Source organism: Megalopta genalis, chromosome 13, assembly GCF_051020955.1.
Source record: "Megalopta genalis isolate 19385.01 chromosome 13, iyMegGena1_principal, whole genome shotgun sequence".
Classification (NCBI taxonomy): Eukaryota; Metazoa; Arthropoda; class Insecta; order Hymenoptera; family Halictidae; genus Megalopta; species Megalopta genalis.
The window spans coordinates 4,268,602-4,281,443 of record NC_135025.1 but is presented as its reverse complement, the minus strand read 5'-3'; the positions used below and the strand labels follow the sequence as shown (position 1 = coordinate 4,281,443).

At 42.0% G+C, this 12,842-nt stretch overlaps 1 protein-coding gene across 4 annotated transcripts in view; it reads right to left on the bottom strand.

Moving 5' to 3' along the window:
• LOC117224177 (opioid-binding protein/cell adhesion molecule homolog) overlaps positions 1-12,842 on the bottom strand; it is a 305,224-nt gene that overhangs the window by 100,597 nt on the left and 191,785 nt on the right. For all 4 annotated transcript variants that reach the window (XM_033476928.2, XM_076525840.1, XM_076525841.1 and 1 more), the window contains exon 3: positions 428-597. In XM_033476928.2, coding sequence (XP_033332819.1) covers positions 428-597 — 170 coding nt within the window. The remainder of the gene's footprint in view (positions 1-427; positions 598-12,842) is intronic.

The following is a 12,842-nucleotide window of genomic DNA, read 5'->3' as shown; positions in this document are numbered from 1 at the left end:
AAAATCACGAGGGCGAGAGACGTAAGATATTCACTTTGTCCGACGTGTCAAAAATTAAGCGCCGCTTTATCCGCTTTCACTTTTCCACCCCCGCGCGTTTCCCGGGCGGCGTCCTCTCTCTTTACTGCCGGCGGATCGGGTCGAGAGGGCGAAGGGGTGGGTTGGTGGTGGTGGTGGTTCAAATCAGGGCCCGGAATCGCGGCAGAAATTGCTAGAAAATCCCTCGGTCGATGAAAACGAAGGGAAAAGTCAAGAGCGAAAAGCGCGGCGCGGGCGACGGCGACGTCGACGTCGACGGCGAGACGACCGTTTCATCAGACGGCTGCTCGGCCGTGAAACGGCGACGTCTCCGCCGCGTTTCCGCGCGCTTCCACGCTTCTTATTGCGCGGCTGGGTCAAGGCAATATGAGGTGAACGCGAAACTCACCGAACGATCGCCCAGATTGCGCACCCTGCAGTGCAGGTGCGCGGTCTGCCCGACGGTCGTCGTCGTCTCCCTCTTCGTCGTGTTGTCGAAGTACGGCTGGCTAAAGGGCTGCTCCCAGTAGGAGGATTGATGGTGCTCCACCACCGCTCCGCCGCTCTTCACCGCGCATTCTGCAAAAATAAAGCATTCCCATGACGATTTCAGACGCGTGTTACCCGCGGCGCGCCACGTAACGTAAACGCGGCTGTGCCGACCGTGCACGCCGTCGCTTTGACGGCCGTGCCCTCCTCGCGAACGCGTCGGAATATTCGTAAAATTCGCGGGTATGTTTTTCGTTCGATCGAATTGTATTCGTAAAATTGCGGAACGACGAATTGCCTTTTCCCTGTTTTCGCGCGTGGTTAACTTGGTATTTGGCGAATTCGAAATTTAGATTAAGAGAATAGATATATGTATTAAGTAATAGTATATTAGAAAATAGAAAATGTTACATTTTGTTAGTCTTTCATTCTTGTTATTTTTGAATGGAGGTATTTAATTCGTCTTATTCGATGGATATGAGGTTAATTATGCGCGAGAACGAGACGAAGGCACAGTGATTGGTCACCCCACAGTAACTGGTTCTACTACCCTACTGTATCCAGTTGAAATTGTGAAATCGTGGAGTCACGAATTGCTGTGCCTCTTCTTTATTTTTGGGCGTGATTAACTTTCTACTTATCTAATAATATGATAAATATAATGTGTAATAAATATAATATATAATAAATATAGTATATAATGAATATAACATATAATAAATATAATATATACTAAATATAACATAAAATAAATATAACACAAAATAAGTATAACATATAATAAATATAGTATATAGTGAATATAACATAAAATAAATATAACATATAATAAATATAATATATAATAATATTGCACAAAAATTTAACGACAGCCTCATATTGTTCTCGATTCGCCGAGACCGTTGAGAGAGAATAAACAAGCTTTTGTTTAACTTCGATTCCTTGTAATTAACACAGAATATCGTCGATTCGCACGAAGATGCAGAGATTGTATGGAAACGACGAAGATAATGACAATGGTGAATGCTCGTTTCGGGGTAATTACTATGAAAGGTTAATCGGTGAACAAAGAACACGGGATCAGAGGCAGCGAGAATTTCATCATCGATAATTAATGAAACAATTTCATTTCTTGGAAAATGAAACGAATTTAAAATATCGACGAATATTATTTACTCCGTGTAACAAACGAACAGATGCACCGAGACTGTAAAATGTAATTGGATATTTCCAATTTCCGAACATTCTCGATGTCACAGCCGGTAAAATTCAGCGAACAAGCGTCTTAGAGAAAGCTTATAAAAATCGTATAAAAATCGTATAAAAATCGAGTTAAACTCGTCGTGAAATTTGAAGATTCTGAAAATGACAATTCGTTGTTCATTTTTTACACGAAGAAAACGTCTCCGCAAATGTAGAAAATATGATTTCGTGCAGAGCATCTACCATCATATTTGAAGATTCGGCAATGACGTGTACAACAACCCCATAAAATTTCATGTACGTCCTTCGACATTGTTTTATTTCTTGTTTCATTTTTAAATGAAAAATGTGGCCACTGTCCACTCTATGACAATATATACGGTGCACCATGAGAACATTCCGCACGGCGGAATTTACTCATCGTTTCGGTACCATAACGGAGAACAAAAAAAAGGGATCGCGTACAAAATTTTTATGGGGTTTCGCGCCACAAAATTATTCCGATATATTAATTTTCGGAGTCTTTTTCCCCATCCGTAGCAGTTTTCAAGAAGAAAGAAAAAAGACGCCGCTATATATATATATATATATATATATATATATATATATATATATACGCGCCGTCCAAAAAAAAGAAAGAATAACGCGTTGCAAAACGTAGCTTCGAGCACCGAAATGGATCCATGTTAATTGTCGCGCGATACCTTTTCGCGAAATTACAATAGGTCAAATATCGACATTTTTAAACGGTCGGATGTTTCGCGTTTCGAAATACCTTTCGCAGCGAGCAACGCGCGCGCGCACGTTCTAAAATTACCAACGGCGATGGACTCTGGACGAGCACGCCAAAAAAATTCATGGAGTATCGCCGCCTTTTGTTTTAATTTGAACCGCACGTGCTCCGTTTTATTGTTGCTTCGATCCGCCAGAGGGGTGGGGGGATGATATTACACGGCGGCACACGACGTAGAAATGCAATACAGAATTACCATTTCGGCTGCGTTTTCTGCATTCAAACATGCAGATTTAATAAAATATATTCCTTCGCGGCGCCGATATAACAAAGAGCTTTCTTGAACGGGAATCCATGAAATTGATATTACGCGGTGTTTTATGGGCCCGCGGGTTTCATGCGAATTGTCGTCGATTTCGTTTACATTCGGAAACGTTAGGAAAGACGCACGACCGTCGCTTTGCTCCTGGTTTCGCTCGTGAACTCGCGACTTCGGCGAAAAATCTACTGGAACTATTTGTAAAATTGTGTTATTTCGTCGGACCCGTCGAATTCGTTTTCGTGACTTATTTCTCTGATAAACGCGTAAATCCTGCATTCGTGACAGCTGTGCGACGTTTTTCTTCACGGATACGAATTTTCTTTGGGTATTAGAAGCAGTCGGATTTTTGTCCAGAATTTTGACTCTTCGATTTCAATTTTATGCGATTTTTATTTATTATTAGCTGTTGATGGTAATGAAATTTTATTTAATTTCTGTTTCAACATTTCGTCGAGGAAATTGCGAATTTCTGCAACTATTCTCAATTCGGACAGAACTCTCTATAATCTTAATTAATTTCAATTAATTATTGTCATACTGTTAGTAGAATATCGCCAATTCTAAGTAACAATTAATATCAAAAGACATTTTCTTTTCCTCTTTAACATCAGCAGCACAAATCAATTAAAACTTTGTTCATGGTTATTAGATACTATTCTCAATTCAGACAGAACTCTCAATAATCTTAATTAATTTCAATTAATTTCGACTTGTAATCATCGTCATAATGTTACTAGAATATCGCTGATTCTAAGTAACAATAAATATCAAAAGTCATTTTCTCTTTTCCTCTTTAACATCAGCAGCACAAATCAATTAAAACTTCGTTCATGGTTATTAGATATATAACATTTTTAATTTGACCAAGAATACGGTAGAAAAAACTGTTTGAAGCTTCTCGAAACTTTTTCACTGCATTCTAAACTGCATCTGAATTTCGATTTTTCGTGCACACGGTTCCGGCGATTGAATTTATTAAATATAATCGGAAGAAAATGATGCGAAACGGTTACGCGGCGAACATTATCATGCGCTCCAACCGAACATTATAGTTCCAGACAGATGCTTCCGTCCGCATCCGACAAACACCATTGTCAGATTTTTGACAGATCAGCGACCGCGTGCGGGAAGCAGCGGAAAATCGCGGAGGGTAGACAATAGCCTTGGCAATCGCAAATGTTTACAGAAAAATCGATCGGACAGCGGCCCGCGATTCGATATTATGCGAGCGTGTGCGCGGCGCTTGCTTCGCAACGAGAGCGAGTGACTGGCATATTGTTTGGCAAATAAGGAGAAACGTCTGCCGTTTTTATAACGAGTCGAATAATATTTTCAATTCGTTTATTAAAATAACAGCGGCACGGATCCCGAAGATTTCAAGTTAAATATTTCGATAAGCTCGGATATCGTGGGTTACGCGCGCCACGTATTTCATATTTTTCTCTTTTACAGTGCAACCCGTATTATTGCAGAAACGTGCAAAATAATTAATTCTGTGTGTATTATGGCGGAGATGTATTCGTAGTTTTAATTACTACATCTTTTATAACACGTTGAAAATGGGGAAAATGAGGTATTTCAAGTGCAATTTCCATCAGTTCTTTCGATCAATTTGTGGTCAAATATATTCAACATATAGACGTTTAAGAAATAGTTGATTAAATTGAATTTGTATGATTATTCTTAATTCATTCTCTATTCTAATTTCGACTTGTCATTATTGACGTAATGTTAGCAGCATCGGAATAGCGACAAATTGTGTGTAACAATTAATATTACAAGAAATTTTCGAATTTCGTAAACTTGCGACAAAATCAATTATTTATTTTAGTATTTAATAATCAAATAATTGATTATGTCACTTATATAAACAAGGGTGTTTCAATTATAATTATTATATATATTATTGTATATAATTATTGTACTTAACTAAGATATTTTGGTATATAATAATTATCTTAGTTAAGTACAATAATTGTATAGAATAATATATCATAATTATGATTGAAACACCCTTGTTCATATGAGTAATGTAACGCAAGGCAAGCTAATACAGTGCAATGTAATGGAATGAAATGTAATCGATCGCAATGTAAGGCAATGTAATGCAACGCGATGCAACGCGATGCAACGCAACGCAATTTAATATAAAATAATGTAACGTAACACGATGCAACGCGATTTAATGTAAAATAATGTAACGTAACATCGGTCGTCAACAACGACCAAACGAATAACTAAAAAGAAGCAATTACGATGGTAATTATCTCCTAGATTGCATTAGGCGTGCAGAAGTTTTCGCTTCGAATGCCGAATGGTCCGAAGTTACGGATACATCCTACTATTTTTCGCGACTATGAAACAGTATAAAGTTTCGCGACTACAAATTCGGCGGAGTTCGTAATCTCGATTCAATTAAAAGATAACCATCGGTCGAGAGAGCGCAGTCTTTTAGATATGTTTCCACGTTCTTATCGATTAACCTCGCGCGCGCTTCCCGGTTCCGTTCAATTAGAATTTTCCTTTGAAGCTTTATCTTCTACATTTATCCGGCATATTTCTCTATTGGCGGAAAATGTTTTCAGTTATCTTACGGTGTACCGAATGTCCTCTCTCTCTCTCTCTCTCTCTCTCTCTCTCTCTCTCTCTCTCCCTCCCTCTCTCTCGTTCCTTCTCTCTCTCTCGTTCCTTCTCTCTCTCTCTCGTTCCTTCTCTCTCTCTCGTTCCTTCTCTCTCTCTCTCTCTCTCTCTCTCTCTCTCTCGTTCCTTCTCTCTCCCTCTCTCTCGTTCCTTCTCTCTCTCTCTCTCTCGTTCCTTCTCTCTCTCTCTCGTTCCTTCTCTCTCTCTCGTTCCTTCTCTCTCTCTCTCTCTCTCGTTCCTTCTCTCTCCCTCTCTCTCGTTCCTTCTCTCTCTCTCTCTCTCTCTCGTTCCTTCTCTCTCTCTCTCTCTCTCTCTCTCTCCCTCTCTCCCTCTCTCTCTCTCCCTCTCTCTCTCTCCCTCTCTCTCTCAGCAGAAGGTTCGTTTTCTCTTTTCAGTTCCAACATAGACATTTATAAACCGAAACAACAATTCAACAATTTTGTTAAACGACGAAAAGGCTGGCCCCATGACCGAAGCCACAGATAAAATGTTAGCTTCCTTGAACGTTCCGCGTGCATCGGCGAGAGTTCTCTTCACTCGTATAACGGAGGGTTCGTCGTTCGAAGCGGCTGAATACAGATGATAGCCTGACGCTATTTCGCTCACGGCTGATTTATGAGAGGGACGGGGATTGAATAGAGCCTTTTTAAATCTTGCAAAATTCTGTGGACATATCATGCGCAAAGGGTGTCTGCAGACACAATGTTTAGAGGCTTCGGAATGTTCAAGTATGGCGGCCGGTCTGCGACATCCGTGCTGTTTTATTAACGAGTCGAGTCTTTCGACTTCGAAGTCGAGATCGTAATTTATTGCGATTTTAATCGCAATTTATTGTCGAATATTCGCGATTATATATTTATATTATATTTATCTTCAGGATTTATTTTTCTGATAAATATATAAATCGCGCAACCGATTGATCGAGAGCAAACCTAACATTTTTAGAAATTGTGTGCAGAATTTTCTCGTTTTAATTTTAATTCATTATTCCTATCGAAGCTAAATAAATATAGGTATTTAAATATTTATTTATCTTCTGTAGTAACTATCCTCAATTCAAAGACAACTCTCAATTATCTTAATAATTAATTTCAGTTAATTTCGTGCCTCGTAATTACTCACATAACGTTCAGACAAGAGCAACGCATTGCATTTTAATCGCAACTGAATGATAATATTTAATTTAATAATTAAAAAAAGTATTACGAAATTGATATTTAATTACGATTAAATATATTCATTGAAATAAGATCAATAAACAATGAGATCCTTCGACTTTTCTCGCGTCCGAAGTTAAGCTTTCGTGCTCGATGTCTCAATTTAACCCTAGAAAAATGCAATCTGCCCTAACGATATTTACGATTCTAATAAGAAAAAGATCGAGTCGAAATGTCTTGTTCGCAGAAATGTTGATCGCGTTTGTTGTGGCCCGCACGGTAAAATTACACGGGCCACGGGGCGCGATTGTTCCACGGATTACTTAACGACCAAAACTCGGAACGGATAATCGTGTGCACACGCCGGCTGTAGTGACAGAATCGCGTGTTCGCGTTCAAGGGTCTTTCTAATGGCCGGGATTTGCACCTGCCATTCACTTTATTCGTCCCGTTGCTCTCCTAGTTGGCTTTTTGCGAAAGCACTACATTATGTGACACGTGGAATCGCTAGACGACGACGACGGTTTCATCGTGTATCGATTGATAGATTCGCCCGGAAAGCAATCGAGGTTCCGCGGCAAAGTGGAATCGTGACGCAAACTATAGGGTAAGTGCTGGTATTACGGCGGTTTCTCAACGAACGCGTACTTCGACAGAGAAAATAAGACCTTACGCGCCGATAAATCGACGACTCGAGCCACGCCGGTTATTCTTTAACTCGAGCATTTACCTCTTTTTCTTCTACTTTCTTTTTAATATAGTAATGATATAATAGTGATAAATATATAATATACAATACTAAACTCGATATATTTATTGCTATTATACTATTATGTAGTTATATATTATATATTATTATATATTTAGTAGTACTTTTATAAAATATCGCAGTATTCGGGGCGTCCGCAGTAATACCCACACTCACCCCTCGTTACTACAGAAAAACTTCGCAGATTCTAAACGACGCTGTTACATCGAGTGTCTCGTCTTTGAAGTAGCACAATTATCGAATAACTATTACATAATAATTCGAATAATTCACGCCAATTAACAGCGGTTAAGTTGATGTTTCTTAACGTGGAAAAATATGCGATAGTTACAGCTATAAAATAATCGACTCGCTTCGCTGACACGGACTTCGCTTCGCTGTTTAATTTGGTGAACGTCCAACCGCTTAGTGAACCCTTCCCGCGCCGAAGGCGTCGTATCCCGATGTTTATGGCACGTCAATCGCTATTGATTCCGCAGCTGGAACGACGCGGCGCGGAGTAGTGTTTGCCAAAAATGCGCAGCGGTAAATTACTCGCGCGGACGTTTAGCCCCGATGATGATTTGTCGACAGCCGAAAGTACCGTTTATTATCGATAACATCTCAAGATAGCAGTATCCTGTCACCGGCGTCGTAAAACCTGTTCGCACCAATGGCGTTCACTCTTAGGCAAAAATACGTTTACGAGAGAACCGTACGTTATTATACAGTGCAACGGATCGTACAGATGGTGGTCGTCAGACTGCGCGTTAGACTGTGTTAGATACAAATTTTTCTGATTCGATCTCGAACAGAACAGCTGTTAAATAGGAAATTCGATTTTCGAGTGAATTTACGCTTTGATAAATAATACGGTATCTCTGGCAAATTGTTCGGATTATTGTTTCATTTATGAAAATGGTTATGATTAAAGAAAATGAAAGAAATGAAAGAAATGAAAGAAATGTATAAATATTCTATTTTCAAATTTTAGTTATTTGTTGAACTGTAGAAGAGGCAATGATTTTCGAATTTTATCATTTCTTTGACTGACAGCTAACCGGGGCGTGGGAAGGGGAGGAAAAGGGAGAGAGAGAGAGAGAGAGAGAGAGAGAGAGAGAGAGAGAGAGAGAGAGAGAGTTTCTCTTCCACTCTCCGACGAGGCTGGAGCTTTTGAGCACAAGTTGCCGGTGCGAACAGAATTGTCGCCGAAAAATAAAGTCCTCGGGACACTCGACGAATACGTCCGACTCTGGGATCGGGGAGGGATTGGGGAGGGGGCGAGGGAAGGGTTGATGGCGGAGTCGTTAGAAAAGTGCCGGAGGCCTGCAAGCTCCGTGATGCATCCCTGCCGAAGATTACGCCGAGATTGTTCATGAGTAATTCGAAGGAAATGCGACGCCCACGCCGTTGCGAAACGGGTCTACTACTACCTTCCCCCCACTCCCCGCGATTCGGAGGAAGAAGTCCGGTTTTCTTGTCCGCGGCCCTCGACGGGCCGGCCCCGTGACTTTACGTTCCGGTTCAAAGCGGTCATTAAAACGAAGAGAGAAAAGAGAGAGAGCGAGGGAGACAGAGTGCTAGAGAGAGAGAGAGACAGAGAGAGAGAGAGAGAGAGAGAGAGAGAGAGAGAGAGAGAGAGAGAGGGAGAGCGAGAGAGAGACAAAGCGCTAGAGAGAGACAAAGCGCTAGAGAGAGAGAAAGCGCGAGAGACAGAGCGAGAGAGAGAGAAAGCGCGAGAGACAGAGCGAGAGACAGAGCGAGAGAGAGACAAAGCGCTAGAGAGAGAGAAAGCTCGAGAGACAGAGCGAGAGAGAGAGAGCGAGAGCGCGAGAGAGAACGAGAGTCAAAGCGCGGAAGAGAGAGAGAGAGAGAGCGAGAGAATGAGAGAGCGAGAGTCAAAGCGCGGAAGAGAGAGAGAGAGAGCGAAAGAAAGAGAGAGAGAGAGCGAAAGAAAGAGAGAGAGAGAGCGAGAGAGTTCAGTTGGAGCAGTTTCCGCCCGCGATGTCTCGACAATGGCTCTTTACCGTCGGGCCTTTTGTTCGCCGCTCGTCCCCGCCGTCGAAAAGTTATAAACAATGTTATTCCCGTTAATTCGACGGCGAGCGGGCCGTCGGCCGGTCAGGAAACGGAGACACGGGACGAGCGCGCGCGTCCAAAGCAATTAAGCGGAACCATTAGGCATTTCTTTCGGGACGCGTATAAAGGAACGCGGCGCGTCCCCGCGTCGCGGGCACAAAGGGAAATATTCAACGGCCACGACGGAGCAAACAGCGATACTTTTCTTGCCTTCGCCGACCGACTTCTCAAGTCGCCGTGCCGCCGACGCTCCGACGACTTTATTTCAGTCTAATGATGTTTCCGACGGAATCGCGGGCAAGCTTTTATATAATACCCTCCGCGGGATTCTTTACACGGCCCGGCGAAGTGCGGTGATTTCATGAAGCCGACGACGACGACGACGTTACGACCGTCGTGATTTACAAGTTGATTCGTTGTAAACGGTTTAATCCGGACAGAGCTGACCCGGAGTTATTGTTTGTTTGTCCGACGCTGTTGGAAGAAATCGTCGGTTAAATCGACCTTTTTTGCCACGGTCGCGGCCGCGTCCCGCCGCGTTGCGTGCTAACGACCACGGCTATTAAGAACCATTGGAAATCTAACGACGGAAACGACGAAATTCGTCGGAAACGACCGCACAGTCGCTACAGAAAGTGATCGAACACGGTTGAAGACGGAGTAACGGCTATAAAAGTGGAACGAAGAAGCTGCATTTTATCGAGATGTTGAGTTTGGAGAGGTGTTTTTTGAAGATTGTAGGTATTTTTGTGTGCGAGAGAATTTTTGTACTTTTTTCGGAATTACGGATTCAGGGTTGTGTCAAGATTATTTTATTAAGCTTATTTTATTATTCTATTAAGATTATTCTATTAGGGTGAAATTATTATTCTATTAAGGTTATTTTATTATTCTATTGAGGTTATTCTATTACGGTTATTCTATTATTCTATTAAAGTTATTTTATTCTATTAAGGTTATTTTATTATTCTATTGAGGTTATTTTATTATTCTACTAAAGTTATTTTACTCTATTAAGGTTATTTTATTATTCTATTAAAATTATTTTATCCCATTAAGGTTATGTCAAGGTTATTATTTTTATTTATTATACTTACATTATACTATGTTATACTATGCACATAATCGTGTATAGTACGATGCGTATAGTATATTATACGCATAATCGTATCTCCTGCGACGATCTAATTGTCGAAAACAACGATAAAAAAAAGGAGAGAACGTCGCTCGTACAAAAGATCGGAATATCTCTGAAATTCGTTGCGCAGAATTTTCCGTCCGCGGTTGAACGCCCGCGCCGTGGCACGAAAACCGGAGGAACGCACGGCGAAAAATATTTGTTCCGTTCGCGGGTGTGCGTTCGTTAACGCGAAACTGCATCCTCGGTCGGTTGGAACCCAGCGAGCGGTCGGACGGAATTTGGCGCTCCAACAAACGACGCTTACCGGCTAATGGCCGAATTTTAACAGTTAACAAACGTATAATTTTCCAAGCCGAGCCTTTTTTGCTAACCACTCCACGTTTAGCGTCGGGCTAGAACAAACGAGGTTAACGAATTCGGCTGTTCAAACTACCGAAACTTCGAACGGACTCGGGGCTCTTTATTTCGTCCCTCCGCGTTTCGTGCACGCGCGAGGGAGCGCGTGTCACCCGCGTTACCGCGTTTCAATTTTCCTGGTCGTAGGTTAAATTCGCCGCCATTGAAATTAACGTCTTAGCCGGAAGCCTTCGGAGGACGCATTAATTGCCGATGCGCGTCGCTAAAGCGTGCGAAACGTCGAGCACACCGATTCCGTAAAAATGGGAGGTTCCCGAGGTCATTTGAAGCAACTTTTTCCTTTGCGAAAATTTTCTACGACGCTTCGTTTACGAGTTATCAACGAAAAACACTGACCAATAAGAGGCGAGCTCGGCTGGCGCGCGGCGGCCCAGCCAACGAGCGCGCGGAGCCCGGTTCCGCTGATTGGCTCGGCCGTCTAGCGTCAGCTGACCACGCCTCTCATCGGTCAGAGTTTGATAACTCGTAAACGAAGCCTCGTAGAACATTTTCGCTAAGGAAAAAGTTACTCCAAATGACCCGAGGACCCCTTTCCAGGTGTTAACATAATTGTAACACGTATACATGGTGTCCTGTTCAAGCTAAGATTGCAAAAAGATCGGAAAAATGATTTTCAAAAATTGCAACTAGATGAAAGAAAAATTAAGAAATGACGACGAATATAACCATCCCCTGCGCGTCTCTCATTTCAATCTGAATATTTCACTTCCATAATGAACGTAACACGCGGATGCTGATAGAATAACGGAAGAAGTTCGAGAGCCACGGAAATTCGTAGACTGCGGCCGTGGCCAGCAGTCCGCGGAACGGCGAGATCAATTTGCTCCTCCGTTAAGGATCGCGTGTGCCAGATGTATCCAGATATAAACAATGTAACCCAGTTCGTTTTATCAAAGAATTGGATCCGTTTTCGTTCTTAATCAACATCGACCTACATTGATCAATCGCCAGAGGCCTCTATTATTGTTAAGAGAGATTCGTGAAATCGATTTTACAACGGGCACACACACTCACACACACGCACACACACACGTTTCCAAACAGTTCGCTTACACATGCACGCTGTAAGGCGGATTCATCGTTTCATGCACGATGTTTCTGGGCGCACGTTTGATGCTCCTTTCAACGAAATCGAAGGAGATTTTGGAATACGATTCTCTACATTGTGCTGTTGATCTTCCGGCCTCGATTCAACACTTTTTCGAAGAGAAATGTGCGAGTCGTTAATGATAAGAGGCGTCGACGGTGATCTTTTAATCGCAATTTTCGTCTCACTTAATTTATCTGAATAAATTGTGAGAGAATTTTGTTGACGTAAAACGACGAGAATACGATGAAACGCTTTTCAACATTTGCCATAAGTGACACATAAATCGAATAAATAACTCATAGATTCGTATCAATTATGATACGAATGATCGTGAATGAAATAATCAGTGACCCGCCATTTTGTCGGGTTCTGTAAATTTAGTATTGAATCTGCGACTTCGCGAAGTGATTCTCAATTGAACGTCGATAGACCGGACATTGTTTTAATAAGCGTTTAATAAGCGTTGTCATTTGAGATGATCTCGCAAATCGGTATCCGTCGGATTGGCCGTTCTTTACTCGGCCAAATCATCTCAGTGTCACTTCTCTCACTGCGAGTTCCGGAATTCGGATCTTCGTTCGGATCCTTCGATTCATAAATCGATTCCGAAGAAGCATGAAATTAGACGGTCCAGATCCTCGATAAATAATATTAGTGTCGTGGACGCGGCGCGCGCTCGCGAACGGCGAAAGAAGGATGTCGAAGAAAACGTGGAGTGCGCGCCACTTTTAGTATGTGCTAACTTTCGGAGCGAACAAGCCGAGATGTCGAGGACACGAACCACTTGGATTTCAGCAAGAGGTTT